This window comes from Emericellopsis atlantica (genome assembly GCF_019669845.1).
Source record: "Emericellopsis atlantica unplaced genomic scaffold F5Z01scaffold_8, whole genome shotgun sequence".
Lineage (NCBI taxonomy): Eukaryota > Fungi > Ascomycota > Sordariomycetes > Hypocreales > Bionectriaceae > Emericellopsis > Emericellopsis atlantica.
In genome coordinates, this window is record NW_025764710.1 from 1 (window position 1) to 26,653 (window position 26,653).

Below are 26,653 nucleotides of genomic sequence, written 5' to 3' on the forward strand. Positions count from 1 at the left end.
TTACACTCAATGTGGTGCAAAAATTCCATGGGTCTAGCTAATCCCTGATCTTCTAGCGTCTTGGCGACCAAAAACTTTTGACGCCGTCCTCCGTATGTTGGGGTTTCCATTGGCGGCCGATCATTGGCCAATGCCATGGCCTGCCTGATCGCCAGCCTTCTGCCCCCCACTGTCAGTGCCCCTCATCCATTCGTCTGGCGCATGCGCTAACCGCATTCTCTCACCGACATCAATGGACTGCTTTGCTGGACGCTGCATCCGGCATCAGGACTCAGGTACCGTACTCCTCGACAAAGTCTCCTAGTGCTGGTGTGTTTTGGCTAGGCAATATCTTGAGCAGTGATAGTGCCAATATCGAGCAATTGTTATAGCCTGTAGCACTACAAGGCTTCAGGGCTACACAGGGCTGTACTACGTAGAAAGGGTTGCACCTTGAGGCACCGCAAAATGTCTATATTTTGGTAAAAATCGCCATGCTAGACGCCGTTCACCCATAAATGTCCAAACCACAGCAGCCATGTGTTCAATGTCGCCGCGGGGTATCCAACAAGCAAGCAAGCTGCCTCCAGTCTCCAACGCCGCCGCGCCCTCCCTATAATACAAACAAGCCAGACCAGTCTCACGACCCCATGCTGCTCGGATTGGGCGGCGCCGCCATGCTGGTCATCTGAGGTGTCTTCTGCGTCGTCGGGCTGGCCTGGTGGAAGCCTGGGTTGCCCGGCTTCTGCATCATCCCCGCCGGTCGTTGGCTGGGCTCCTTGTTGGGATCGACGCCCGGGTAGCAGGCGGCGAGGCGGGCGTACAGCTCCTTCATCGCCAGATCTCGCTCTTCCCGGTCGGTCACGGGGTCCAGCTTCAAGTCGCTCCCCTCGGGCACAATCGGCTGCGCCCTGAGCTTGATGGAGAGTGTCAGTTTCGGGGCTGTCAGGTAGACTGGATGTGGCGGTAATTTGGTGTCTGGCTTGCGATCTGCCATGGCCGCCATATAAGACAGATTCGCCTGGAGTCGTCTCATGCACCTGGGGGCCTGTCAGTACGCACGCACACTTTAGTCAAGTCGGAGCGCCTTACTGAATATAGTCGTTTTGCAGCCCCAGTTCCTCCTCTGTCTGCTTGCGCTCAGGGGTCAGTTTCCCCGCTGCTGCCAGCTCTTTTTTAATCTCTTGCTGCGAGGTCTGTATTTGTATTGACTCATACAGTAGCTCGTGGTTGATGTCGAGTAGCAACGCGAACCTCTCCTTGTCCCGCGCTTCGGTCCCCGGGCTCATGGGAGTCGAACTGGGTGCCGCCATGGCCTGGGCTGCCCTTTGATTCTGGGCAAATGTCGGCGTCCGGGGCGTCGAGGCTTGGTCGGCCGGTTGCTGCTGGAAGTTGGTCGGCGTCTGGCTCTGTGCGGGCGGCGGCGGCGGCTGGAACTGGCCATGCGACGTCGGCATCGCGTTCGTCGGGGTGCCCTGGGTAGAGCTGGACGGTCTTTGCGGCGTGGACACTTGACTGACGCCTGGATGGTTCGGCTGTTGCTGCGCCAGTCTTTGCTGCTGCATCATCTGCGGTGTCTGCTGCATGCCAGGCTGCTGCATCGGGAAGCCCTGCATGCCGCCTGCGCCCATCATGAAGTTGTTGGCCGCAAAGTTTTGGGGGTTCATCTGGACCTGGTTGTATGGTGATCCGCCAAACTGCTGCTGGTAGCCTGCCACTGGGCCCCCCTCGTCAGCATGGAACAAGAAAAGCGAGTCTGATGCGCCGTGGCACGACGAAGCACTTACTCTGTCCATTGGCGGCCATCTGCTGCATCCCGGGGTTCTGCATCATGCCGCCCGGCATCATCTGGGGATTGCCACCAGGGAACGCGCCCTGGGAGTTCATCCCGGCGAACTGCTGCTGCTGGTTGTACATCATCTGCTGTTGTTGCTGTGGTTGCTGCTGCTGCGGCTGGCCCTGCTGTTGGCCCTGCTGTGGTGCCTGCTGTTGCTGCTGCTGCGGTGCGGCGTTGTTGAAGTTGCCTGCGCCGGCATTGCCAAAGCCATAGCCGCCCGAGTACATGGCTGGCTCGCGAACCTGTTATGCAGGGAGGTCAAGGCGGGTTCGCTCGATCGGTGGGTCGAACAGGGAGTGCTGATCGCAGGATTCGAGGTCAATCGCCCGGACGTGGTCTCGCAAGTTGTCGATGGTGCGATTCTGTTGTTTGCGCAATATGATGGCTGTTCACCCCGCGTCGCAGTCGCACTTTATGATAACGTCGCGCCTGAAGGATGGGTATGCAGGACGTGCGCAGGAACACTGCCGGCTGAGTGCCTCGCTGCGTATCGCGGGCTGAACTTTTGAGGAATGTAGGTTGTCAACCTGGAGATGCGATCCCAACAGCAACCTCAGAGTCATAAACGGGAGGTTTCGGCGAAATAGACAAGTCGTTGGGAGGCGCGAGGGTGGTGTTTCGCAGCTGGGAGGGTGGCTTGGCAGTCGAGTGACGACCTGATATACGAACACGTGATCGACGCGAACTTTCAAGGCGACAGGCTGGTGGGGTTGAACTGGCAGAGAGGGAGAACGTCAACAGAATGCCACCCAATGCTTCGCTCTGCAACGACCTTATTAATAAGAGCTGCTGGCTGAAAATTCAAATTTGTCGAATTCGGACGCCCAGGCAGGGCAAGGCAAGGTAAGGCAGCCCACCTGTCGGACTCTCCTGCGCCAGGTGGATCGCGCGGACCGGAGCGAAGCTGGCTTGAGGCTTGACCAGCTCAGCTGCAGCCTGCAGATGCAGCTGATACGGGAGGAGCTCAGGTACGTATAAATTACGAGTGGACGTACCTTAATTACTCAGTACCAGCACGACGCTCACAAGCGAGGCCATCATCGACATTCTGTGACTCTGTCGCCAGATACTACACCTCGTCCACTGCGACTATTCCACCTCCACGTCCGGCTTAGGTCAAGTCCACGGTTCCTCAAGGCTCATTCTGCTCTACGGATACTTGTCGTTCCGACTCGGTCCTCCCCGCCGTTCATGCAGCGCCGATCGCACGTCTCCAACACCTTGAGAGGCGGGCAATGCGCACCGGCTCGCTGATGTCCGACCTCTGTCTACCAGGCTTGATGACTCGAGTTTGCGAAGGCGCCTGCATGAGCGGTCGGTGCCTCTGGAGTGCGTTGTTTCATGTGGCCTACGTACATGCACTGAGACCACTCGTGAGGCTTCACCGTTGAGGCCATCGCGGCGTGGCCGAGATGCTTGTTGTTGATCATCGTCGGATCTGCCACTTCAAGGTAGAAGAGGTACGCAATAGTTGACGTGGCCAACACCACTATGGAGAATCGTCAACCTTTGATATTGGCAGTCTGTTCATGGCTGCTGTGGATGAGTGCCTGTGCTAAGGTATAGACCTCTCTACAGCCCTGTGCGGACTTTAGGTACCTTCCTGAGGCTTCATACCGTTCATACAAGCATTGCTCGACTTTGGCACTACCCTTGACAAGGATATTGCCTGCCAAGACAGACCAGCGGTCGCGACTTTGTCACAACATCATCACAACACATGTCAAGCTAAACAACACATCTCTTCCATTGATTCTGCAGCCCCCATCGACTAGACTTCCTCGCCCTCCATCTTCTTCGAGATGCCCATGGCCCTGTTCATAACCTCGTTGGGATCGGTGCCGGCCGTGGCGTCGAGGACCTCCAGGTTGCCCTTGTCGTCCCTGCCGCCCGTCCTGTACCCCGAGTGGCTGCCGAAGACGTACCACGTGTAGATGGTCGTCAGCGCGGTGACGGTCAGGAAGGCGAAGATGGTCCAGTTGCCCATGCTGTACATGGGGGACTGGTAGCTGGGGAAGAGGAAGGGCGCGGTGATGCCGCCCGTGTTGGAGATGGCAATCATGCCGCCCGTCGCCAGCGCGGTCGCGGTCGATCCCTGCACGGTGGCCGTCCTGTGCTGTTGGGGGTCGTCTTAGTACGAGCTAGCTGATAATAATAGGGGCAGGGAGAAACTTACGGCCACAAAAGGCAGGACAGCCGCGTTGGTGCACGCAATCATGCAGAGCGCGGCGTAGCGGACGCCCCAGTGCCGCACGACGGCGAGGAGGAGGTAGCCCGTGGCGACAAAGGCACAGGCCCCGATGACGTGGCGGGAGCGTTCCTTGGTCCTGTCGCTGTGCAGGCAGTTGCCGATGATGACAATCATGGCAAAGACGTTGGGGGGCACGGTGAGCAGCTGGGCGTCGTGGCCCTCGAAGCCGAGGGAGGCGACGATGGTCGGGGCAAAGTAGCCAAAGGCGTTGAGGGAGTTGGCCATGAGGAAGTACTGGGCGGCAAAGACCCAGAAGAAGGGGTCGGCCAGGGTCTTTTTGGCAATGGCCGCGTCCCAGTGCTTGTCGCTCATGGAGGGCGCGTAGGGGCCGAGACGCTTGACGGCAAAGGCGCGCTCGTGGGGCGTGAGCCAGGCGGCGGTCTGGGGGTAGTCGGGCAGCCAGAACCAGACCATGACGCCGACGAGGACGGCGGGGATGCCCTCGAGGATGAAGAGCCAGCGCCAGCCGGACAGGCCGGCCTTGCCGTTGAGGAAGGAGATGGCGGTGGCGAGCAGGCCGCCAAAGGCGCCGGCGACGGCGATGGAGGAGGCGAAGATGGCCATGCGGGTGGCCCGCTCCTCGGGCTTGTACCAGAAGCAGAGGTACATCATGATACCGGGGAAGAAGCCGGCCTCGGCGAGGCCGAGGAGGAGGCGGACGGTGAGCAGGCCGCCGTAGGTGGACACGGCGGCGGTGCAGATGGTGATGATGCCCCAGGAGACCATGATGCGGGAGATCCAGCGGCTGGGGGAGAAGTACTTGAGGAGGATGTTGGAGGGGAACTCCATGAGGACGTAGGGGACGAAGAAGAGGGCGACGGCGACATTGTAGCGCTGGCCCGTGAGGTTCAGCTGCGTGATGATGTTGTCCTCGGGCGTGTCATTGTTGAGAGTCCGGGCGTTGCCCAGGTTGACTCTGTCGAGGTAGTCTGGTGGTCTATTGTCAGAATACTCGAACGCAGTATTGGATGGGCATGGTGGTGCGCACTCAGCAGGTAGGTGATGCAGATCCAGGGCAGGATGCGCAGGTCTTGCTTGCGGACGATGCGCCGCTCCATCTCCCTGTCGGCGAGGTCGACCGTCTCCAGACCGGGCACGTCGAGCGACGGCGCGGTGGAGATGAAGGACTTCCAGCTGACCATGTTTGCGTGGTCTTTGAGGTTGAAGATACTAGTCTACTGGACTTGGACTTGGTGCACACGGGGCCGTGCTGGAGTATGCCAGGCTGCCTCTTCTTATAACCTGCATCTCTGCCTCCCACGTCTCGTGTCGACGCGATAACCACTCCGTCCTCGGGACTGTGATGCGGATGGGGGGGGACTCGGTCGGCACCCAGCCATACCCTACCGAGGAATGTTCCTCGCCATACGGAGATGCGTCCTTTGTCCTTATCTCTGGCAGCTACGGTATTAGTCTAGTTGCTGGTAGCGGGCCAATCAACCAAAGGCGGATCAAGTGCCGACGAGGTGCCGCGCATGCTGTCAACGTCGGATCGCCGAGCGGCGGGGCCTATCTATCGTGTCCAAGGGACCAGGACCCCAACTTGGAGTCGCTGCGACTGCGAGATAGGCATTTTATAGAGTCGTGCGTCGTAGTTCGTACGGAGGAGCCTGGGGTAACTGGACCCTGGCGCATGCCGTCTTTGCGTGCTCACGTAAAAGCGTTGGTCATGTCACTGGCGTGCGGGCGTCGATGCGCGGGCTCAGGGGTCAATGTTTATCCACGTCGGATACATACCTACGGCGTGGTCTTACTCTGGACTTTTGAAACTCGCGCTCTGGACGCTACGCAAAGTTTATGCCTCCCAAGGAGATTGCGAAAAGCATGTCACGGTTGCCCGAAGAAAGGAGAGAGAGAGAGAGAGACTATCGCGGATGTCCGACATCGGCCGCTGCATGGAGGGCTATGGCAGGACGTGAGGCCACAAAACCGCGTCTCTGCCGCCAGGAATGAGTCCGCTGTGGCAGTTTTCGGCGAGACAATGCCGGCACCGTCAGAGTGAGTCTGAAATGGCGTTCAAGGGCCTGCTCGCGCCGCTTTCTCGTGGATGACCGACTCCTGATGCTAGCGGTGACTACCCTGTAGCCTCCGGTGCCGGCCAGGGCCGCCAGGCACCGCAGAGAATCATGTGAACCCCACCATTGATGACACTGGCAGAGTTACCCCACCACGAATTCGGAATGACCACAATTGCTCATGGCCAGTTTGTCTTCACCAGCGCGACATCACGACCTTAGGAACCCATCTCGCGGAGGACCACCAGCCAGGTCAATTGGCCTGCAGACGCCGCCACCATGTCGCCCTTCAACCTCGAAACCTGCGCTCGCCCCAACATCCTCGCCCTCCAGCCCTATCGCTGCGCGCGCGAGTCCGTCTCCCCTTGCCAATCACTCTCCCGACTACCATCGGCCCAGCTAACATCCCCCCTTTGCAGTGACTACAAAGATGACGGCACCAACATCCTCCTCGACGCCAACGAAAACGCTTACGGCCCGTCCCTGCCGACCTCGTCCTCCTCCTCGCTCGTCTCCCTCTCCGGCCTGAACCGCTACCCCGACCCCCACCAGCACGAGCTCAAGGCCCTCCTGTGCGCCCTACGCAACACGCACGCCCACACACCCAAGACCATCCGCCCCGAGAACCTCTTTGTCGGCGTCGGCAGCGACGAGGCCATCGACGCTCTCCTCCGCGCCTTCTGCGTCCCCGGCCGCGACAAGTGCCTCGTCTGCCCGCCTACCTATGGCATGTACTCCGTCTCGGCCCAGGTCAACGACGTCGCCCTCGTCAAGGTGCCCCTCCTCCCCGCCCCGGGCTTCGGCCTCAATGTCGATGCCATATCGCGCACCCTGACGGAGGACGAGCACATCAAGCTCGCGTACCTCTGCTCCCCCGGCAACCCTACCGGCGCCCTGCTCGCCAAGGCCGACATTGAGACGCTCCTGCGCCACCCGACCTGGAACGGCGTCGTCGTCGTCGACGAAGCGTACATTGACTTTGCGCCCGAGGATGCCTCTCTTGCCGAGTGGGTCGCCGAGTGGCCCAACCTCGTCGTCATGCAGACCCTCTCCAAGGCGTTTGGCATGGCGGGCATCCGTCTCGGCGTCGCGTTTGCCAGCGAGCCCATTGCGCGCATCCTCAACAGCATGAAGGCCCCCTACAACATTGCCAACCCGACCTCGGAGCTCGCGCAGGTGGCCGTCGGCCCAGAGGGTCTGGCCGTCATGCGGCGACACAGGGCCGAGATTGTGCGGCAGCGCGAGCGGCTCGTCGAGGAGTTGCCGCGGGTCGACGGCGTCGGACGCCTGCGCGGCGGTACGGCGAGCAACTTTTTGCTGTACGAGATGTTGGATGCCCAGGGGCGACCGGACAACGCGACGGCGCTTGCGGTGTATGAGCGTCTCGCGGAGAACCGCGGCGTCGTGGTCCGCTTCCGGGGCAAGGAGCACGGGTGTCTGGGCTGTCTGCGCATCACCGTCGGCACGGAGGAGGAGGTGACGCGGTTCCTGGGGTCGATCAAGAGTGTCCTGGCCGAGGTCAGGGGGCTGAAGCCGGAGGAGGACGAGGAGGCCAAGGAGAAGGCCGCTAATGGGGTGATTGCATAGGATTTCTGCATAGACAAGACGAACACGGCGTTTTGGGATAGAATTTCTTTTTATTTGCATCATTAGATTTTATAAACTATGACGTATCGTGTCGATACGGGTCCACGGGCGTCCACTCGACATCCCTCACCGTCTGGATGGCGTCGCCTCGCAACGGCGGCGCAGCGTCCTCGATAAGCCACCCCTGAATCGCCTCGAGCGCCGTCATCTGCGGACCGAGCCCGACGTTGCCATCGTGCCCGCCAACATACCACTTCATCCCACAGCGGTGCCCGTCCGCGCCACCCGTGCATGTCGCGGCCGCCGCCATGGCCGAGGCGTTCATGTACCTCTCAACCGTGGGCCGCAGCGAAGGCACCATCCAGGTGGCCTGCCACATGTTGCGGGCGAGGTAGGCCTTGTGCGTCTCCATGTCGGCGTTGCACCTGTCCGCAGGCTCGCAGGCGCCCTCGTAGAGGATGTCGGTGGCGTTGCCATAGGGGCCGAAGAACCATGCAGCGCCGGCGAGGAGGTTGGTGGCGCGGTCGACCCAGCGGGGGTCGCCCGTGTGGTTGGCCATGACGGCGGCGCCGTAGAGGTAGACACCCGAGGTGTAGGTGTAGCTGGCGCGGTTGACCTCGGCGCAGTCGTTGGCCGAGTCGGTGCCGTCGTAGACGTGCCAGGCGTCGTGGTCGACGAGGCCGACGTCCCAGGACCAGTCCCAGGCGCGGTCGGCCCAGGCGCGGTAGGTGTCGTTGCCGGTGGCGCGGGCCATGCGGGCGGCGATCTGGAAGAAGCCGCCGTTGGTGATGGAGTTTTTGTAGTTCATGCCGTTGGGGTTGTCCGGGTAGATCTGCCAGGTGAGACCGCCGCCGCAGTGGGTGGTGTTCCAGCGGGACTGGAGCGAGTTGAAGACGTTGGCGCCAATGGCGAGCCACGAGGGCTTGGTCGCGTCGGGCTGGGGGAAGTTGCGCTCGGCGGCCGAGAGCGCGGCCGAGCCCCAGAAGTAGAGGTCGTCGTTGCCCTCCTCGCTCGCGTGCTCGGGGGGCATAAAGTCGTGGTTGGGGCCGAGGTTGTAGGGCGACAGCAAGGCCTCGATGACCACGTCGTTGTAGCTCGGGTCCTTGGTGTAGTGGTAGTAGTCGAGGAGCGTGCCCCAGAGGGCGCCGGCCACCCACCAGTAGTAGGGGTCTTGGAGATCGCCGACGGCCTGTTGTGGTGGTCAGTGTCGTCTTTGGTGAGGGACGTGATGTCCAGGGTGGGAGTTGGGTGAAGGTAAGGTCACTTGTCACTTACCAATGGGTTGCTGGACGTGTTCCCATTGTAGTACGTCATGGCATCGTGGACAATGGTCGCGGCCACGTTACGGATTGAGTCTGCGGGCGTCGGTTAGATAGACCGTCGAAGGAGAATGGTGTCGGTGAGGATGCACTCACAAGGAATGTCGAGGTCGAGATACTTGGGGGCGAGGACGCCGTCGACAGCAGCGCCCCCAAGGCTGCCCACAACGGTGATGATTTTTTCAAGCTTCATGACCACGTCGAGGAATCCCTTCATAGGGTATAATGCTTTTCTTTTCGTTCGCGGGGGAGGCTATCGTCCGGCGACAGGTGCGCGGCGTCGTTGACCAAGGTGGGTGAACCGTGAGACTGGAGTGAACGGCAAAGTGCGGCGCAGAGAGGATGAAATGATCCAGGAATGAAGACACAATGTATGAACAGGATATGAAGAGAAAGCGCCAGGCTTGGTGAGTGAAAGGTCAGCAAGAGGTGAGGCCAAGAGGTGAGGCCAAGACGGGTGGTCGGACAGACGGGTGTCATCTGACAGCACCAAGATCGAGGGCCGCGATGGATGTTATACGGGTGCCAATGTGCCACCGTTACACCATGACAGGGAGCGGCCGTCGTGTCGCCTGCAGTCGTCTGCAAGTCGGACAGCGCATTCAGCCGCCGTGGATGGATGGATGGATGGATGCATCATGGACCAGACGGTGACACGACGGCCAGTCAGTGCGCCGCCTGCCCTGCATCATCTCGCTTTGTCTCTCGTTCTAGCGCCGAACAAACAAAGAAAGGGCGCTTTGTTGGAGCGCGCGGCACCATGCTGCAGCGTATGAAGCGCTATTGAAAGGAGATCTGGGGAATAGTAGGGGCCAAGACCACAAAAGATCGCGCCGATGGATCAATTGGAGGAGAGAGACAGGGGAGAAATATGGAAGCGGACCCCTGTCACTGACGTTTCTATTCGCGAATCGTGTCCCTCAAAGGCGCTTGCACAAGGCGCTCCAACGTGAAACTCGAAACTCGAAACTCGAAACGTTGCCGCCGTTTGGGCTCTAGTCCTTGTCTCCGTATTCGAGCCGAGACTTGGCCTCATTGGGAAGGTTACGTGTAGAATCCGTTCAAGCTTGTTTTCCGCTGAGTGCAAGCAGAAAGCCAGGGCACCCGCCACGTTCACTCTCATCACATACGATAGTGCAAAGCATGGATAGTGAAGCACCGTCACTTGACTCACCCATCGCGCTCCAAGTGAATCCAATTCGAGGACTTCTATAGAGTTTTTGTTTTTGTTAGACAACTTGTGCTTATAATTGAACAAATACTAACGGTATGCCACACATGCGGTTATGTGTCCGTGCTTCTCTAGGGTAGCCTCAATGACAGGGGCGATTTCGACAACTGAGAACTAGAGCTAACAATCTCACAGCACGCAGAGACTTTAGTTTTGATACCACTGGTAGTTGAGCCAAGTATCAACAGACAAGCCTCTGCATTATTTCGCCAACGACTGCGAAAATTATTATCGATGCCTCTGATTATTTTCGATGCCTTTTAAGAAGAAACACGGGTCGCTGTCGCGGCTTCAGCTCATGTGGCTATGCTGCAGCTTTGCTTACTCCTGCACCAACAGAGACGCTGGCTATAAATCGTCGCATTAAGGGCCAACATCGAGAAGCTGAGTGGAGTTATTGCTTGAATAGAACGACCAAAAGGATCTATACTGTTCCCCTTGGCTCAGTGGTTGCGCTGAGAAGCCACTGCGTACACGCGGGCACGAGAAGGCTGCTGCCCCGCTCGGCGGACGGCCCGGGAGGTCTGGGCAGATATTGCGGGGCATCACCGGCCGCCACCGGGAATATGTGGATCCGCCCGACCGGGGGAGGCCGGACCTAAAGGGGGCCGGACTTCTCACGGACTTTTTCGCGCGGACATAAGTTCGACGACAGCGTCCGGAAATATCGCCAGAGTCCAGCGTTTCTGCCGTCTGCTAGATTTCATACCAGAATATCAGGCAGTATTTCGCAGGCACATTCATGAGCGTATTGACACAGCAAAACTGCCAATTCTTAAGTCCGGCCCAAGGACAGTCAGTATCCTCGATAGACCCCGGGTATGTCCAGTGCTATAAAATGCCATGAGTGCCCCTCCAGACACTCCACGACACAAGCCAACCCAAGCCGCTCAAATACCACTAACCACCATGCCTTTCCCCGACCACGCAGCCATGGGCGCCGCCTCCCTCCTCCCCGCGCAGCCCCCCCTACCCGTCTTCAGCATCGCCCCCGTCACCATCCCCTACCCCAACCGCCCCGTCGACCTCCAGCTGCGCGTCTCGGCCCCAGTCCTCTCCTCTACGGCGGCGAAGCAGCCCCTCCCCATTGTCATCATCTCCCACGGCATGGGCCGCAGCAACTGGCTCAACTCGCTCGCCGGCTACGAGCCCCTCACCCACTACTGGGCCTCGCAGGGCTTCGTCGTCCTCCTGCCCACCCACCTCGCCGCCGTCAGCCTCGGCTTGCCCCCGCCCGCCGCGGACAATGGCATGTTCTGGCAGGATCGCCCCGGCGAGATCAGCTTCCTGATCGACCACCTTGACACCCTCGAAACTCTCGTCCCCCAGCTCCAGGGCCGCCTGGACAAGACCAACATTGCCGTCGCGGGCCATTCCCTCGGTGGCTTCACGGCCAGTCTCCTCCTCGGCGCGACAAACACGTCCCCCATCACGGGCACCACCGTCCGCGCCCACGACCCGCGCGTCAAAGCAGGCGTCGTCCTCGGCGGCACAGGCCACGGAGGCGATAGTCTGTCAGACAATGGACGCAAAATGGTCCCCTTTTACGACGTCAACTTTGACACCATGCGGACACCCGCGCTCATCATGGCCGGCGACGCGGACCTGAGCCCCCATCTCACCGACAGGGGACCCGACTGGCACTGGGACGGGTACACCCACGCACCCGGTCCCAAGGATCTATTCAAGGTCCGCGGTGGTGGACACGGCTTTGGCGGCGTGGCGGGCTGGTCGGCGGCTGAGACGGACGACGAGAGTCCCGAGCGTCTGGCTGTCGTGCAGCGCGTCTCGTCTGCGTATCTGCGTACCGCGCTGTATGGCGATGATGCGTGGGCGCGGACGCTGCGGGTCGTCGAGGGGCATCCGGAGTTGGGCGCGGCAGAGAGCAAGTAGACGAGGTCTAGACTAGATAGTTAATCACAAGTCAGCATGGTAGCCGCCTGTCCAAGCCCCCTCGTCACTGCCCGCCCTCAGAAACTCCATCCAGCCGGCGTCGTCGCCCATGGTAAAGTCAGACGTGGCGGCGTTCGGCCACATCATGGAGAAGACGCCGTTGATTTGCGTCTGCGGGCTCTCGCCCACGGGATGGTCGGGGCCCAGCCAGGACGCCGACTCTGCCATCTCTTCGTCCACGCTCGTCGTCTGCTGCTGCTGCTGCTGCTGCTGCTGCTGCTGTGGGAGCGCCACCTCCTCAGACGACAGGAACCGCCCACACAGCCCGACAATGACGCTGTGACACCGCGCCGAGCTGAGATTCAGGGGCGCCATGGCGGCAATGGTGCGCAGCGTCCGGGTGATCTGCGCGCGCCATTCCTGGGCGGCCGCGCTCGTGGGATCGTTGCGGAGGCAGATACAAGGGATCAGGGCGGCCTGGAAGAGGAAGTACAGGCCGTACCACGCGGCGAGCCGGTCGTGCGCGCGGGTGTCCCAGAAATGGGCAATCATGGCAATGGTGGACTCTGCGTCGGCCAGACAGCGCTCATACGCCCTGGCGCTGGCCGTGTCGGCCTCGTCGCGCCGCCGTAGGGCGCGCCGTATGACAAAGGGCCTGTACATGATGACGCGCAGGTTGCGCAGGCGCCAGGCCATAACGGCATGGGCGAGGGCGTACCGGGGCGGGAGGGTGGTGTCGTCCACAATGTCCTCGGCAAAGTAGGGGGGCACGGCGGCGCGCCAGGGCTCAATGGTGTCTTGCTCGAGGCGGAGGAGCTCGGCGGCGCTGGGCAGGGGCTTGGAGATGACGCGGTCGTAGCACTCGGCCGTGGCCATGTGGAAGCGGGCCTGGGTGGCGACGGCGGAGTAGGGCGTGATGTTGGGGCTCTCGGGGGGCATGGCCTTGGAGGCGGCGGTGAGCTCGCGGTCCTCGACGTTGCGTGGGAAGGCGACCTCGACGCCGCGGTAGGGCCCTCGAGCATCCTCTGCTGGTCCGCATCGGGGGCTTGACCGCCTTGGGCTGCTGCTGGTGCTGGTCCTGCTGGTGCCGTCGTGGATGGACGACATGAAGGCGTCGACGTGTCCGGGTTGGCGTGTCTGGTCTGCTGCTGTTGCTGCTGCTGCTGCTCCCATGTCCTCAGATGCGACGGGACGAGGCTGCGCATCTGGCGCACGAGGCCCTCGGCCCTCTCGAGGCGCGTCTCGACCTCGGTGAGGTGTCTGCAAGGTCAGCACGGGACTTGTGGTCAATACTCTCTGCCGGTGAAAGCCAATACATACTTGCGCGTCAGGGGCGTCCGTGCGTGCTTCTCATAGAGACAGTGCCGGCGATACTTGAGACAGAGGTTGCACGTCGGCAGGTCGCGATTGCAACGGGCCTTGCGTCGCCGGCACTCCTTGCAGGCCTGGTCCGATGTTCCGATCATGTCGAACAGAGGTTCTTCATTCGAGGAGGAGCCCATGGAAGGGTCCGCGTTGACAGGCTGGTCCATTGTGCATGCGACGGACGACACTGACCGTGGGCGCTTGATATCAAATGGCAGGTCGAGAGTCGCCCTGGGGGGGTGACGGTCATGTATCATCAACCAAGATGCTGGGCCAGCCTCGTTCTGGCAGAGAGCTAAATCGCTATCGAACAATCGAACTAATAGAGTCAAGCCTGGCGCACCACACCTCGACCCCGAGTCAGGCGCGGGCGACAGTCACCCTCACCCTCGCCCTCAGTCCGCACTCCTCCCTCCACAGACCACCCCATCTTCCCCAGATCATGGACTCCCTCCCCAGGCCCACACAGGCGCAGAGTCTGGGGCATGCATATCTCGCCTTGTCCTGGCGTGATGACCACGAGTATATTATGAGTCCGCGTCCGCCCTGACGGCATAGCGGAGGATATCGCCTCAACAGACATCATCAGACCGTCAGACTCCCATTCTCACAATGCGCCCTGTCCAAACCACCCAGGTCCAGCGCGACGCCAGCATCGTCGGCCCAGAGCTCGCCGAGGTGCTGCCCCGGACGGACAAGTACTGGTTCCAGCAGCCTCACCTGCTCCGCCTCAACCTGCTGCTGCTCATCCCCCTGCTCTCCTCGTCCGTCTCGGGCTACGATGGCAGCCTCATGAACGGCCTCCAGTCCCTCCACCAGTGGCGGTCCTACTTTGGCCACCCCCTGGGCTCCCGCCTCGGCCTCATCAATGCCGCCCAGTCCATCGGCTCCGTCCTCGCCCTCCCCTTTGTCGGCACCCTCTCGGACCGCTTCGGCCGCAAGCCCGTCATCCTCGCCGGCGCCCTCATCATCTGCGTCGCCGCCGCCCTCCAGGCCGCCTCCGTCAACTACCCCATGTTCGTCGTCGCCCGCGTCCTCGTCGGCTACGGGGGCATGTTCCTCGTCCAGCCTGCGCCCATGCTCATCGCCGAGCTGGCCTTTCCCACACACCGCGGCAAGTACACCTCGGCCTTCTGGACGCTCTACTACCTCGGCGCCATCCTCGCCTCCTGGACCACCTTTGGCACACAGGCCCACGAGGGCACCGTCTCCTGGCGTCTGCCCTCTGCCCTCCAGGCCGGCTTCCCCCTCGTCCAGCTCTGCTTCTACTGGTGGCTGCCCGAGTCTCCACGCTGGCTCGTTGCCCAGGATCGCACCCGCGAGGCAGCCGAGCTGCTCAGGCGGTACCACGACCCGGACACCCCTGAGTCGCCCCTTGTCAGCCGCGAGCTGGCCGAGATTGTGCAGACCATCCAGAACGAGCAAAAGGCAAAGACGACCGGCTGGGCCGCTCTCGTGAGCACCCCGGGGAACCGCAAGCGGACCCTCATCGCCGTCTGCACCGGCGCCTTTGCCCAGTGGAACGGCATCGGCATCGTGTCCTACTACCTCACCCTCGTCCTCGACTCCATCGGCATCACCGACACCTTTACCCAGACCCTCATCAATGGGCTGCTGCAGATCTTCAACTTTGCCGCCGCCCTCGGCGCCGCCTTTCTCGTCGATCGGCTGGGCCGCCGCACCCTCTTCCTCTGGAGCGGAATCGGCATGTTCGTCTCCTATGTCATCTGGACCGCCTGCTCCGCCGTCAACGCCGAGACGGGCAACAAGGCCGCCGGCGTCGTCGTCGTCGTCTGTCTGTTTACCTACTTTTTCCACTACGACATTGCCTACACGCCGTATGTTCTTCTGCCTCTGCCTCTGCCTCTACCTGTACATACGACTGACTGCCTGACCACAGACTCCTCTTTGGCTATCCCACCGAAATCTTCCCCTACTCCCTCCGCTCCAAGGGCATCGCCGTCGAGCTCTTTGCCATCTACGGCTCCCTCATCATCGCCGCCTTTGCCAACCCCATTGGCATGGACAATATTGGCTGGCGGTACTACATTGTCTTTTGCGTCCTTCTCGTCGTCTTCTTCGCCGTCACCTACTTTCTCTTCCCCGAGACAAAGGGCTACAGCCTCGAGGAGATTGCCCGCGTCTTTGACGGCGAGGATGCCGAGCACGACGAGAGGGTCAGGGCGGCCCAGGACGGCAAGCTGGAGGAGGTGGCGCCGGCCAGTCACCATGAGAAGGTCTAACTGCGTCCTTACCTCGTTTGTAATACTAGTATGCAGGTATTTGCCACGTAGCCTTCAATGGACGAAGCTACGTACAATCAATGCACATTACTCGCACTGAGCCATCTTCATGTTCATCTCTTGCTCTGCAGTCTACCTCGCCGTGTACCCCCCGTCCACCACAAAGTCCGCCCCCGTCGTGTAGCTAGACGCATCGCTCGCCAGGTACAGATACACACCCTTGAGCTCCCTCGGGTCCGCGTCCCGGCGCAGGGGCGTCAGCGCAAACCATTCCTCCTTCATCGCACACGGGCAATCCCCCGAGATGGCCGTGTCCACGTAGCCCGGGCTGACCGAGTTGATGCGCCCGCCCCATTTCGCCCACTCCACCGCCAGCGACCGCGCCAGGTGGATGCACCCGGCCTTGCACGCGTTGTAGCAGCTCTGCTCCTGCGGCACGTTGGCCGCGTGCCCGCTCATGCTCGCCGTCACCACCGCCACGCCCCGGCCCTGCGCGCGGAAGACGCGACCCGCCGCCCGGAGGCAGTAGTACGTCCCGTCAAAGTCGATGGCCCGCACGCGGTCCCAGTCCTCGACGCGGTCGTCGAGACCCCCCGCCTTGGTCGGCACGCCTGCGTTGGCGATCAGGACGTCCAGACGGCCAAAGTCGGCCACGACGCGCGCGACGGCGGCCTCGACGGCTTGGTGGTCGCGGATGTCGACCTGGTATGTCTCCACCTTGACGCCAAAGTCGGCTGTGATCTTGGCGGCGAGCGTGGTCGACTGCTGGGACGAGTAGTACCACAGCGCGAGCTGCGCGTGTCAGTCTGCGTACACCTTGAGAGAAGACAAGGTGGTACGTACGTTGGCGCCCGCCTCGGCGAGACCGCGTGCAATCTCGTAGCCGATGCCACCGCAGCCGCCTGTGATGATCACGGTGCGGCCGTCGAGACGCAGGGACTTGAAGACACTGTCCTCGACGGGCGGGTTGGGCGCGCGGATGGACACGGGATTGTTGGCGGACATGGTTGCTTTGTGATGTAGGGCTGAGAAGCACAGGCAGTCGGGCTAGGCAGGCTGAGGAGCGATGTTGAGCATCGAGGCGAGAGACGACATGGCTCGCTGTGCTGTTATAGTAGATAGCATGTATCATGAGATATGTGAAGAAGATGGGTAGCTTCTTCTTGCCCCGTTCTTGGCCGTCGAACAATACCCCGAGCGCCCAAGGGCCACTCACTCCGTGAAGCGCTCGATGACCCTAGGTCAGGCAGCTGGCGTGGATGAGGGACTCGGGGAGGGCGACAGATGTCCGGTGGTCCATGTGTGCTGGATTCCTATCAGAAAATGATAGGACGGCATACGGACTCGAGGAGGGACTATCTGGGCCGTCTGTCGATTCTGGGAGACAATAAACAGAGTCGACTTGTAGACATTGTAGGTGAGAGAAAAGTGAAGAGTTGAAGACTGGAGAGAAAGAAAGGGGTTGGTTGACCCATTGACGTCTGTGTGTATTGACCTACCCTATACGGTGTATCTACTATCAGTCATCGACTCATCACTCCTAATACTGACCAGCCTCCTCCACGCTGTGAATCACAAGATCCGCCCGCCCCTCACTATGCCTCATCACAAACTCCCCATTGACCATGTCATTGCGCTCAGCCCTCGCCAGTGCCTCCTCCATAGTTCTCTCAATCCCAGCCTCAACATGCCGCGCGGCGACCCGATCCCGCGCCAACGTCGCGTCGACAACCACCAGCCATCTATCATCCACAATCTCCGCGATCCTTGACCACGGCGCCTCGTCACAGAGCAGGTAATTCCCCTCGACGATGCACACCTGGACATCGGGCCCGACCACAAGGCCCTCCGCGACGGGGTCCTTGGTCGCATGATCAAACGAGGGCACAACCACCGCCTGACGCCCTGCCCCAGCTCGCAGACGGGCCACCATGGCCGCCGTGGCCGCGCCGTCAAACGTCCAGGGCGCGCCACGCCGCGCGAGCGCCTCGGTCGCGTTGGGGAGGGCGCGCAGCGTCGCGAGGGGCAGGTGGAAGCCGTCTGCCGAGACGCAGGCCACGCGGAGGGAGGGGGCGCGCTGCCGCAGCCGGAGGGCGACCTGCTCCGCGATGGTGGTCTTGCCGCTGCCGGGAGGGCCGGCCAGCGCGATGAGGAGGCGTGGGCGGCTTTGTTCTTGGTGTGCTTGTTGTTGGGACCACTTCGCCTGGATGCGGTCCACCAGCGCTTGGTATACGGGCTCCATGGTGTGGGGTGCTAGCACAAGCAGACGACCTCGACAGTCTGTCTGTCTATCTGCATCTGAGTGGCTCTCTATACGCCATATATCCTTCATACCCCGATCTCACCTACGAGGCAGACGGTGCGCCCAGTCCGATGCGATGCGGGGACGCAACGGCCTCCTGTCACCCCAGAGCTAAATAGGGGCTCTGCAGTATCTGTACAGACCAAGAGTTGGAGAATCATTGTCTCCCCGCGCGGGGTTATTAAGCTATGGAAAGAATCATTTGATTATCAGACACAGACAAGTCGACTGCTGGCTTCATCATTCTCATCCTCTCACCACATCATCCGCCACCATGAGCGAGAATGTACGTCAAGGCCACCCATCATCCAGAGACAAACACTGACATCCCAGAACCGCGCCTTTGTCCTCCACGCCGTCAAGAACGTGTCTCTCGAGGACCGCCCCGTCCCCGCGCTCCGCGACGAGCACGACGTCCGCGTCCACATTGAGCAGACGGGCATCTGCGGCAGCGACGTCCACTACTGGCAGCGCGGCCGCATCGGCGACTTTGTCCTCGAGAGCCCCATTGTCCTCGGCCACGAGAGCGCCGGCACCGTCACCGAGGTCGGCCGCCAGGTGCGCAACGTCCAGGTCGGCGACCGCGTCGCCATCGAGCCCGGCGTCCCCTGCCGTCGCTGCGACCACTGCCGCGCCGGCGCCTACAACTTGTGCGCCGACACCGTCTTCGCCGCTACGCCCCCCCACGACGGGACCCTGCAAAAGTACTACGTCGTCGCCTCGGACTACGTCTACCCTCTCCCCGCGCACATGTCCGCCGAGGACGGCGCCCTGGTCGAGCCCGTCGCCGTCGCCGTCCAGATCGCAAAGGTCGCGGACCTCAGGGCTGGCCAGACCGTCCTCGTCTTCGGTTGCGGACCCATTGGCGTCCTGTGCCAGGCCGTCGCCAAGGCAGCGGGGGCGGCACAGGTCATTGGCGTCGACATATCCGAGTCGCGCGCCCAGTTTGCGCGTGACTTTGCGGCCGACCACGTCTTTGTCAACAAGACCCGCACCCCCAAGGGTACCGACCCCGTCGACGCGGCGCGGGCGGTGGGCGAGGCGATTGTGGCCCAGTACGGCCTTGGTGAGGGTGCCGACGTCGTGCTAGAGTGCACGGGCGCCGAGCCGTGCATCCAGGCTGGCATCTTCGCCGCGAGGAAGGGCGGCATGTACGTCCAGGCGGGCATGGGGCGCGAGAACGTCGTGTTCCCCATTACCACGGCGTGTATCCGCGCGCTCACCGTCAAGGGCTCGATTCGGTACACGACGGGCTGTTACCCGCAGGCCGTTCAGCTGGTCGCGAGAGGAAAGGTCCAGCCCAGCAAGCTCATCACCCATCGGTTCAAGTTTGAGCAGGCGGAGGAGGCGTTTGAGCTGGTCAAGCAGGCGGGGGAGAACACTCTCAAGGTTGTGATTGAGGGTGTTCAGGGGTAGGGGCTGAATTATAATGGGAGGTATTATCAAGCATACTATATCTGTTATTGAGCATACCCGGTGGAGTCAAGTATAGTAAACATATAGCGTAGAGGTTCCTTACCCCGTAGCTCAATTTAATATAATCTAGTATTCATAAGCTGCGATTATTTATAGTCTCTTTATAACTACTTACCCCCGCTAGGTATGCTCAATAATAGATGCGGTATGCTTGACAATATCTCCCATTATAATAGAAAGATATTGCTTTACATGTCCCAGTTGCCAGTCTACGTGAGTGACACCATGTCGTATATGATCATAACCCGATGCGCGTAAAGCCAGCGTCAGTTGATGTGGACACTTTGCCCATTCAACTCGTAGGCATCTCCGTTAATCCTGTCGTCAGTCCGTCAGTGCCATCATGATCCGCGACTGGGTCCAGAGTCCACGCGGCGGTCGACTGTCGCCCTGTCGCCCACATAGTGCGGAGGCGCCTTCAACGACTCCGCATTGCAAGAGCCGGGAGGCAATCTGTAGTATATGAGCAAGACTGTCCTCAGAGGCTCAGAATGAGCAAACATCCCCAATAACTGCCCCTCCACTTCAGTCAATATGGTCCTCGCAGCTCACCCCAATCCAACCGCCCCCGTGCTATCACACTTCTCCCTCGAGGGCAAGACGGCTCTCGTCACGGGCGGATCGCGCGGTATCGGTCTCGAAGTCGTTCGTGGCCTCCTCGAAGCCGGCGCGTCCGTCGGGTTCACCTACTCCAGCACAACGCCGGACGAGATCGCCGCCCTGACCCAAGCCCTGTCGTCCGAGAATGGCGGCCGCCGAGGACTACCCCGAGGACAAGTTTCGCCAGATGATGGACGTCAACATGAACGGGGCCTTTTGGACGGCGCAGGCAGCGGCCCACGTCATGAAGGCGCGCAACAAAACGCGCGGCAGCATCATCTTCACGGCCAGCGTCAGCGGGATCCTCGTCAACGTCCCGCAGACGCAGGCAGCCTACAACGCGTCCAAGGCCGGGCTCATCCACCTGGCCAAGAGCCTGGCCGTCGAGTGGACCGACTTTGCGCGCGTCAACTGCGTGTCCCCGGTGGGTATCTGCTAAAACATGAAGAAAAGGATGCTGACTGACATGTAACTCGCCAGGGCTTCATCGCGACCGAGATGCTCGACGTGCATCCCAAGGCGTGGCGCGACAAGTGGTTCTCCATGATCCCCGGTGCGAGACTATGTCTGGCGCCCGAGCTCAAGGGGTCCTATGTCTACCTGGCGAGCGACGCGAGTAGCTACATGACGGGGGCGAACCTGGTCGTGGATGGGGGATACACGTTACCATGATATCAGATCGAAATTCACACAACGAGCACGAGGAGGGCCAGACCGTGTGCGAAATGCAACGCCAATCTCATTCAATCTCGCGTCCCAAACGCCATCCGGGAGGGGGGGGGGGGGGGGGTATAATTAATAACAAAAATGTTGGTTCCCAGCGCACGCTCTCGTCTTCTCCCGGTTCCCACGCTCCATGCAATGATGCTTGTTGTGTGTATGTGTATGTATGTGTATCGGCCGTGAGTCGTTCAAATGGGGCTCTGTAGTGCCCCAGTAATGCATATCGCCGGTCAGCTGCCATATTGGATGTGTCCTGTCTGTTCACAGGAACAGGTACAGGCCGAGCACGCCACTCCATAGGGCGGCTGCGTACGCATACATCCTGCCGACCAGTCCCGCGGCCGCGTCAGGCTTGTCCGTCTCCTCGGGGATGTAGTACTGCTCGCCGGACGCAAAGACCTGGGAGGCCGTCGTGATGGTCATGCCAAGCGAGTCAGCCGTCCTCGTGGGCTTGTCGGCCATGGTGAGGACACCCCACTCGACGCCGGTGCCCTCGAGCGTCGACGTCCACGACAGCTCCGTCGGTCCGGTCCAGGGTGCGTTCGAGTAGTCGGGCGCGAAGCTGGAGTAGCCGGAGCACGTCACCTCCGTCGTCTCGCTAAACTCGCATTCCACGTTGACGGTGCTAGGTCTTGGGTCAGCCCTGTCTGTCCTCCAGTACACACAGCGCCTTGCGGCCGGGTCCAAGACTCACTATGTCGAGGTGACGGTGCCGTGGAAACGGACCGTGCTCTCGCCGCAGACCACGATGAACGGAAAGTCCATGTCAATCTCGCAGGCGGGCGGCGTCTGCGTCGGGCAGAAGATGGTGTACGTCGTCTCGTTCAAGCGCTCGTTCTGCAGGGAGGGAGGTCCCGACGTTAGCCAACAGGGCTCCTCCATGGCCGCAGGCCGCAGGCCTCCATTTGGATCACCGTGTCCCGTCTAGTACGCACTTTTGAGATGATGCTCCCCCTCACGAGGTCCCAGTCGTCGGCATCGTAGTGAGGCAGGAAGATGGGCCCTGTCGTCGGTGTGGGCGTCTCTGCGGGCCCATTGTCGCTGTTGTCGTCTCCGCTGGCATCTCCAGCCGAGACTGGTCTGGCCAGGAAGACCAGAGCGAAGAGAATGAAGGAGAGCAGCTGGATATGTCGAGAGCGGTGGGACCCGCATGGACGGGTGGAGCGCATGGCAGGTGGTCGTCGTCGTCGTCGTCGCCGATACAGCCGAACACAGTTTGGTTCTACGTAGCTCGCGTCTGCTGTCTGTCGTGTGCGGGTGTACTTTGCATGTATAGGGAGCCGTGCGCTGGTCAAGACGACTGGAGTCTCAGCCTTCTTTCAGCCCCGGTGGAAGGCGTCAGTGGTGATGGCTGCAGTCGTGGGTTGTTGGTGCTGCTGGGGGACGACGGCGACGGCGGCAGGAGGACGCGAAAGGGAAGCAGACCTGCTGTTCATGGTCGAGAAGGGAGGATGAGAAGAGCTGATGAGATGGGGGAGGGTAAAGCAGAGAAATGTTTCCTGTGACCGCGAGGGTCGACGACGACGACGACGACGACGACGACGACGCCAAGTGCCAAGTGCCAAGTGCCAAGGCCAAGTGCCAAGGCCAAAGCCTCGGGGGGGTTCAGTGAGCTTCAGTCATTCTGTACGCTCTCACGGCACCGTGCCAAGACATTTGGCCCTTCCAGCCAAGCGCCTAGACATTTGATTCATTTCCGCCGTCTTTCTTTTATCCTCTGGAATTTCGCAGCAGCGCTCTGGCGAGAGCGGAAGGTAATAGTGAGAGAGAGCGTCGTTCATCGTGAACACGACCATGCTTGGCCTGCCTCCATTCATGTCTGAGGCGCGCAGATTGTCAATCCACATGCATCCACTGTGCTCAACTATCATCAAGCTGTCAGACTGTCTGTGTCGACAGTCGCTGGGTCATGCGGGCAGCCGCGCCGTGCCAAGCGGCGCACCGCGGCGTCCGTGAAATGTCCCGCCAAAATGTCTTCTTGGCGTGCGTCGGGCTTGGATGATGCCATTGCCCGTCTTCTCTTCTCTTCTCTTGCTTCTGACTCCTCCTGAGATGGCCAGGCCAAGACGTTTTGAATCCCTCCAGTCGTCATGCTTACCCTGCAGGGCCTGTCGCATCGTGATCTGCTGCCTAAGGTACTGTCGGGTGACCTGATATTCCCCCCTTTCCAGGTAATTACTATGTAAAATGGGAGCGTACAAGCCAAACGACGGCAAACTAGCAGCAAATTCTCAGGATTTCACTCTTGGCGGTTGTATAAGGCTCTGATTAATTAATTAATTATACTCCGCACAACAGGAACCTAACCAAAGACGCCTTCCTCCGTGTCCATTGAATGGCTGGCAACACACTGCGCAAACAACACGTCCACAAAGGTCGGCGAGTGACCAACAAGGGCTGCTCGCCGCCCTCCCAGCACACGCGTCTGCCCCGGCCGGATTGGTTTCAACTCGGTTCCCAACGTGATTCGTCTGCGGGACCTTGTCGCCGGGTTCCAGATAGTGTTGGTGCGCGACCGACCTGCGTGTTCGTACATCTCGTAGTCCACGTGCACTGCATCCATGTCCTCGGCCTCATCGTGGACTGTCACCTCCTGCGACACCAGTATGCCGCTGTACGGCTGTGGCGCGGCCTTGTCGTCGTTGTCGTCGTCAGCTCCCAAACTCATGCTTCGGCCGCGGCCGCCGGGAGTACACAGATCCGCCGTGGAATCCGTTTGAAGCGATCGGCAAGACGACAGTCGCCGATGCGATATTGTCGAAATGAGCTTGTCGTCGTCTACTACCTCCATAGGGGCGCCCTTTGCCCACGTTGGCTCCGGCAGCGTGCCTCGCAAGCGTGTTGACCAGCTACGCTGCTCTCTTTCTTCGCGTCTAGCCGCATCGTCTGGAAGATTCTTGACAAAGGGCCCCAATTCCCGGTGGACACCCTGCACAAACTCCAACCGTTGCTGCTGTGACAGTTGACGGACTTTGAATAAACTGAGGGGGGTGAGCTCGCAGCCGGGGCTGCTTATCGCCCTGTGCAGTGGAATCAGGAGTCGAAATGCCAAAAGCTTTCTGGTGGTCTCGATGCCGGCGTGGTCGAGGTGTGGCACGGGGAGGGGGCTTGCTGTCAGCACCGCATCGTCGAACAAGGGATCCTGGATGGTGCTGCGCAGCCGTTGTATGGCGCTGGCGAACTGGCTGGCAAATGCCTTTTCCCGCGGCGCCATGGTTTCCTCCGCTGCGGGAGTGGCCATGGCATGCAGGATGTAGGACACGGACATGCCGTCGAACCGCTTCAACACGTCCTGATGCCACGCCTCGAGCTTGGTCACGGGCAGACTCGCGGATGGAAGCAAATCCAGGGCCCCTTTCTGTGCGAGCAGGTAAAACCCAGACCTGTCGACGCTCGCCTTGACGCCAAAGAAGCCCAGACTGACAGCAGCGAGGGGGCACTCCTCCAAGTGCTGGACCGCGCATGTGGCCATTCTTCGCAACTTGGATTCAACATCTGGAGACTGTATCTGCATTCCAGACCGAATCAAGCCACTCACTTGACGCACGTCGGCGAATCGGTACCCTGCCGCGGCCAGGCGGTCAGCCTCGCGATCGCTTTCCACACGCCGGACCAAGAACATCAACAGACCGCGCCCATGTTCTTGTGGGCGCCCAAGTCCTCCCTTTTCCGCTAGATCAGTCGTATTGGCGGGCGAGTCTGGCTCACGTTCATTCTTGGCGCCTGTGGCGAGGATCTCATCCCACAACACTCTGGTGGACGGGAGCGGCTCCCCCAGCCGTTCTGCCAAGGTCAGTGCGGCCACGCAGAAGAGTTCGCGGAATATGACATTGTAATCGTCCATCAGCTCGCCGAGATGGTTGATGAGATGGATGCCCAGGCTGCCGTCGTTCTTCCCGCGACCCGAGTGCGGCAGCTGGCTCAGATGCAACTTCATGCCGCCTATCAGACTCGAGATGCTGGCCCAATTTCTCGACGCCTGGAACATCCAGAGGAACAGTGGATGCGACACGCTGAATCCACTCTTGCCATCCTGGGCGCGAAGTTTATTAGTTCATGGTTGGCATCAAAAGCCGGAATACGTCTCACCTTTTCGAGAAACGAATCCGTCACAACCATGCTGGGCATGAGGCCATTTGTGTCGACCAACACCCGCCCTTGCTTATCAAAGACAGCCGCAGCGAGGTTGATCTGTTGCGCTGTACGGGCCGACTTGCGCATACTCCTGGCTTTGAGAGTGACCAATCCAGCGACGATGAGACAGGCAGCGAGTCCCTGGTCGGAGCAGCAGATTAGCAATGACACAGACATGAACATGATGGAGCGAGGAGAAGAGAACCCACCAGGCAAATGACGACGATGACGATAGCATCGCGGTCGGTTGCCCCCTTGTTGAGAGAAATCAACCTATACTCGGTTCCAAGAGCCGCACACCAGTGCATCCCCGACACGGCGCTGGCGAGAATGACGGCCGAGAGGATGCGCTTCCACCATGCGTTGGCCCACATGGACCGGAAAACGAAGAACATGGTGAGAGCAATGGTGCTGGCGGCGACGGCAATGATGGCCGAGCCCGCCACGTTGACGCCGTTGTAGACGCAGTGGTAGTTGGCGATGGAGGCGTTGCCGAGATAATGCATGCCGCAGACCGCTCCGCCGCAGATGGTGCCCCCCACGGCAATCCTCCACCAGGCTATGTGATCGTTGGAGCCGACGGCCGTGAACGCGGCCAGGAGGACGAGGATCGGCACAAAGAAGGAGAGCACGGTGAAGCCGGGGGAGTACGAGACTTGCATCTCTGGCTCTCCGGACGCGAGTTCCATGGCCCGGTTGGCTACAAAGTGCTACGTACCACCGGCCGTCAGCAAGGGATCCGAGCGAGCAGGATGAGCGCCATGCGCGCGCGCCACGCACATACCATGGACCATATGGCGACGCCGCCCATCGTCACGGCCGAGCTTACGAGCAGGAGGCTGTCCCTTTGCGTTAGTGGCCCAAGGCACTTGACAAGAGAAACACGAGGAGAGAAGGGAAGAGAAAGAGGCCACGGACTTGTTGAACCATCCCCGGAATCCAGTACGACGGTTGATCAGCTCAAGCGTCGAGGCAGCCCCGACGAAGCTGACCAGGCAACTCAGCACGACGAAGCCGACGCTGTAGCTCTGCGGGACGATCTGCGCCTGGTACGGGGCGAGGTGGTCGTGTGTTGACATTGTCGAGGTCTCGGGGGTGCAACAACACGACGGGAAGTGGACTGGAGACATGAGATCTGGACGAGGCAACCACCAGTATATCACAATTTCCCAACTACATCTCCGACCCAACGATCAACCTCGGCCATTCAGCCCGCAACTCCTCTCTGGGTCACTTCTTGTCTCCTCCATGGCGGACATACTAGTCGATGGCGCAAGACTCTAACGTAGTCTAGACAAGACCCCAGAGTCGCTCAGCTGGGCCTTTATCTGCGCCAATGCCCGATCAGGAGCGTAGCCGGCAGCGCCATGACCCTCCTTTGTCTTGGCGATCGGGCTGGATCTGCTGGGAGTCTGGGACTGGCCAAACAGATCCTGCGCATGGGGATCCTGCAAGCCCAGCTATTCGGGCGACACTCCGCTATTGAGAACTGAAACTCCAACAGGTACTGTAGTGCTGCGAACATGAAGCCAGGCTACCAGTAGCGCTGTGCGTAGTTCGTCCCTTTTTGAGACCAAGACTGGGCTGGACTATTAGACCAAGCCTTACTTCACAAGCGGCGGGAGACTTTTCTTTCAATAACCACCCAGCACGCGTGCTACCAATTGAACACCACACGACAACCCAACAAGAAAGGTA

The 26,653-nt window shown here is 60.6% G+C and overlaps 13 protein-coding genes across 13 annotated transcripts; 5 read left to right on the forward strand and 8 right to left on the reverse strand.

Moving 5' to 3' along the window:
- Positions 1 to 334: 334 nt before the first annotated feature.
- F5Z01DRAFT_516158 (uncharacterized protein) lies at positions 335 to 2,300 on the reverse strand. Its single transcript, XM_046260393.1, has 3 exons — positions 1,767 to 2,300; positions 1,072 to 1,696; positions 335 to 1,019 (listed from the first exon to the last, which is right to left on the reverse strand). The coding sequence occupies exons 1-3, from the start codon at positions 2,041 to 2,043 to the stop codon at positions 620 to 622; spliced, it is 1,302 nt and encodes a 433-aa protein (XP_046119763.1). The 5' UTR covers positions 2,044 to 2,300; the 3' UTR covers positions 335 to 619.
- Positions 2,301 to 3,416: 1,116 nt separating this feature from the next.
- Positions 3,417 to 5,494, reverse strand: F5Z01DRAFT_516057 (phthalate transporter). Its single transcript, XM_046260392.1, has 3 exons — positions 5,056 to 5,494; positions 3,993 to 4,996; positions 3,417 to 3,932 (listed from the first exon to the last, which is right to left on the reverse strand). The coding sequence occupies exons 1-3, from the start codon at positions 5,207 to 5,209 to the stop codon at positions 3,588 to 3,590; spliced, it is 1,503 nt and encodes a 500-aa protein (XP_046119764.1). The 5' UTR covers positions 5,210 to 5,494; the 3' UTR covers positions 3,417 to 3,587.
- Positions 5,495 to 6,361: 867 nt separating this feature from the next.
- On the forward strand, positions 6,362 to 7,669 carry F5Z01DRAFT_672489 (histidinol-phosphate aminotransferase; the record flags this gene model as incomplete). The annotated part of the gene is made up of 2 exons (XM_046264817.1): positions 6,362 to 6,435; positions 6,502 to 7,669. 2 exons carry the CDS (start codon positions 6,362 to 6,364, stop codon positions 7,667 to 7,669), a joined length of 1,242 nt encoding a protein of 413 aa, XP_046119765.1.
- Positions 7,452 to 9,406, reverse strand: F5Z01DRAFT_516253 (family 76 glycoside hydrolase). Its single transcript, XM_046260394.1, has 3 exons — positions 9,085 to 9,406; positions 8,945 to 9,024; positions 7,452 to 8,858 (listed from the first exon to the last, which is right to left on the reverse strand). The coding sequence occupies exons 1-3, from the start codon at positions 9,203 to 9,205 to the stop codon at positions 7,746 to 7,748; spliced, it is 1,314 nt and encodes a 437-aa protein (XP_046119766.1). The 5' UTR covers positions 9,206 to 9,406; the 3' UTR covers positions 7,452 to 7,745.
- Positions 9,407 to 11,128: 1,722 nt separating this feature from the next.
- Positions 11,129 to 12,112, forward strand: F5Z01DRAFT_672491 (Alpha/Beta hydrolase protein; the record flags this gene model as incomplete). The annotated part of the gene is made up of 1 exon (XM_046264818.1): positions 11,129 to 12,112. The coding sequence occupies one exon, from the start codon at positions 11,129 to 11,131 to the stop codon at positions 12,110 to 12,112; it is 984 nt and encodes a 327-aa protein (XP_046119767.1).
- Positions 12,113 to 12,136: 24 nt separating this feature from the next.
- On the reverse strand, positions 12,137 to 13,644 carry F5Z01DRAFT_672492 (uncharacterized protein; the record flags this gene model as incomplete). Its single annotated transcript, XM_046264819.1, has 3 exons — positions 12,137 to 13,178; positions 13,232 to 13,372; positions 13,433 to 13,644. 3 exons carry the CDS (start codon positions 13,642 to 13,644, stop codon positions 12,137 to 12,139), a joined length of 1,395 nt encoding a protein of 464 aa, XP_046119768.1.
- A 401-nt stretch (positions 13,645 to 14,045) lies between these two features.
- On the forward strand, positions 14,046 to 15,792 carry F5Z01DRAFT_516268 (general substrate transporter). The gene is made up of 2 exons (XM_046260395.1): positions 14,046 to 15,315; positions 15,378 to 15,792. The coding sequence occupies exons 1-2, from the start codon at positions 14,090 to 14,092 to the stop codon at positions 15,718 to 15,720; spliced, it is 1,569 nt and encodes a 522-aa protein (XP_046119769.1). The 5' UTR covers positions 14,046 to 14,089; the 3' UTR covers positions 15,721 to 15,792.
- On the reverse strand, positions 15,378 to 17,001 carry F5Z01DRAFT_516335 (uncharacterized protein). The gene is made up of 2 exons (XM_046260396.1): positions 16,564 to 17,001; positions 15,378 to 16,512 (listed from the first exon to the last, which is right to left on the reverse strand). Exons 1-2 carry the CDS (start codon positions 16,723 to 16,725, stop codon positions 15,853 to 15,855), a joined length of 822 nt encoding a protein of 273 aa, XP_046119770.1. The 5' UTR covers positions 16,726 to 17,001; the 3' UTR covers positions 15,378 to 15,852.
- A 259-nt stretch (positions 17,002 to 17,260) lies between these two features.
- F5Z01DRAFT_619411 (phosphoribulokinase/uridine kinase) lies at positions 17,261 to 17,962 on the reverse strand (the record flags this gene model as incomplete). The annotated part of the gene is made up of 1 exon (XM_046261087.1): positions 17,261 to 17,962. One exon carries the CDS (start codon positions 17,960 to 17,962, stop codon positions 17,261 to 17,263), a length of 702 nt encoding a protein of 233 aa, XP_046119771.1.
- A 212-nt stretch (positions 17,963 to 18,174) lies between these two features.
- On the forward strand, positions 18,175 to 19,735 carry F5Z01DRAFT_520537 (chaperonin 10-like protein). The gene is made up of 2 exons (XM_046260406.1): positions 18,175 to 18,308; positions 18,356 to 19,735. The coding sequence occupies exons 1-2, from the start codon at positions 18,297 to 18,299 to the stop codon at positions 19,436 to 19,438; spliced, it is 1,095 nt and encodes a 364-aa protein (XP_046119772.1). The 5' UTR covers positions 18,175 to 18,296; the 3' UTR covers positions 19,439 to 19,735.
- A 297-nt stretch (positions 19,736 to 20,032) lies between these two features.
- On the forward strand, positions 20,033 to 20,770 carry F5Z01DRAFT_680411 (uncharacterized protein; the record flags this gene model as incomplete). Its single annotated transcript, XM_046265595.1, has 3 exons — positions 20,033 to 20,275; positions 20,328 to 20,522; positions 20,579 to 20,770. The coding sequence occupies 3 exons, from the start codon at positions 20,033 to 20,035 to the stop codon at positions 20,768 to 20,770; spliced, it is 630 nt and encodes a 209-aa protein (XP_046119773.1).
- Positions 20,771 to 20,900: 130 nt separating this feature from the next.
- On the reverse strand, positions 20,901 to 22,222 carry F5Z01DRAFT_519081 (uncharacterized protein). Its single transcript, XM_046260402.1, has 3 exons — positions 21,757 to 22,222; positions 21,516 to 21,658; positions 20,901 to 21,446 (listed from the first exon to the last, which is right to left on the reverse strand). The coding sequence occupies exons 1-3, from the start codon at positions 21,988 to 21,990 to the stop codon at positions 21,083 to 21,085; spliced, it is 741 nt and encodes a 246-aa protein (XP_046119774.1). The 5' UTR covers positions 21,991 to 22,222; the 3' UTR covers positions 20,901 to 21,082.
- A 901-nt stretch (positions 22,223 to 23,123) lies between these two features.
- On the reverse strand, positions 23,124 to 26,034 carry F5Z01DRAFT_619059 (uncharacterized protein; the record flags this gene model as incomplete). The annotated part of the gene is made up of 5 exons (XM_046261063.1): positions 23,124 to 24,854; positions 24,911 to 25,096; positions 25,165 to 25,665; positions 25,740 to 25,794; positions 25,874 to 26,034. 5 exons carry the CDS (start codon positions 26,032 to 26,034, stop codon positions 23,124 to 23,126), a joined length of 2,634 nt encoding a protein of 877 aa, XP_046119775.1.
- Between the last annotated feature and the right edge of the window lie 619 nt (positions 26,035 to 26,653).

Excerpts from the sequence above, each read along its gene's own strand:
- F5Z01DRAFT_516158 (XM_046260393.1), bottom strand. The coding sequence starts at position 2,043 with ATGTACTCGGGCGGCTATGGCTTTGGCAATGCCGGCGCAGGCAACTTC. Across the intron at positions 1,697-1,766 it reads GATGGCCGCCAATGGACAGA|TGGCAGGCTACCAGCAGCAG; the intron begins GTAAGTGCTTCG and ends AGGGGGGCCCAG. Across the intron at positions 1,020-1,071 it reads CTGCAAAACGACTATATTCA|GTGCATGAGACGACTCCAGG; the intron begins GTAAGGCGCTCC and ends ACAGGCCCCCAG.
- F5Z01DRAFT_516057 (XM_046260392.1), bottom strand. The coding sequence starts at position 5,209 with ATGGTCAGCTGGAAGTCCTTCATCTCCACCGCGCCGTCGCTCGACGTG. Across the intron at positions 4,997-5,055 it reads CTGCATCACCTACCTGCTGA|ACTACCTCGACAGAGTCAAC; the intron begins GTGCGCACCACC and ends ATAGACCACCAG. Across the intron at positions 3,933-3,992 it reads CTGTCCTGCCTTTTGTGGCC|CACAGGACGGCCACCGTGCA; the intron begins GTAAGTTTCTCC and ends GACCCCCAACAG.
- F5Z01DRAFT_519081 (XM_046260402.1), bottom strand. The coding sequence starts at position 21,990 with ATGCGCTCCACCCGTCCATGCGGGTCCCACCGCTCTCGACATATCCAG. Across the intron at positions 21,659-21,756 it reads GGGGGAGCATCATCTCAAAA|AACGAGCGCTTGAACGAGAC; the intron begins GTGCGTACTAGA and ends CCCTCCCTGCAG. Across the intron at positions 21,447-21,515 it reads GGCACCGTCACCTCGACATA|CACCGTCAACGTGGAATGCG; the intron begins GTGAGTCTTGGA and ends CCCAAGACCTAG.
- F5Z01DRAFT_516253 (XM_046260394.1), bottom strand. The coding sequence starts at position 9,205 with ATGAAGGGATTCCTCGACGTGGTCATGAAGCTTGAAAAAATCATCACC. Across the intron at positions 9,025-9,084 it reads TCTCGACCTCGACATTCCTT|ACTCAATCCGTAACGTGGCC; the intron begins GTGAGTGCATCC and ends CGACGCCCGCAG. Across the intron at positions 8,859-8,944 it reads ACACGTCCAGCAACCCATTG|GCCGTCGGCGATCTCCAAGA; the intron begins GTAAGTGACAAG and ends CCACCACAACAG.
- F5Z01DRAFT_516335 (XM_046260396.1), bottom strand. The coding sequence starts at position 16,725 with ATGTCCGCCAACAATCCCGTGTCCATCCGCGCGCCCAACCCGCCCGTC. Across the intron at positions 16,513-16,563 it reads TCGCCGAGGCGGGCGCCAAC|CTCGCGCTGTGGTACTACTC; the intron begins GTACGTACCACC and ends TGACACGCGCAG.
- F5Z01DRAFT_516268 (XM_046260395.1), top strand. The coding sequence starts at position 14,090 with ATGCGCCCTGTCCAAACCACCCAGGTCCAGCGCGACGCCAGCATCGTC. Across the intron at positions 15,316-15,377 it reads TACGACATTGCCTACACGCC|ACTCCTCTTTGGCTATCCCA; the intron begins GTATGTTCTTCT and ends GCCTGACCACAG.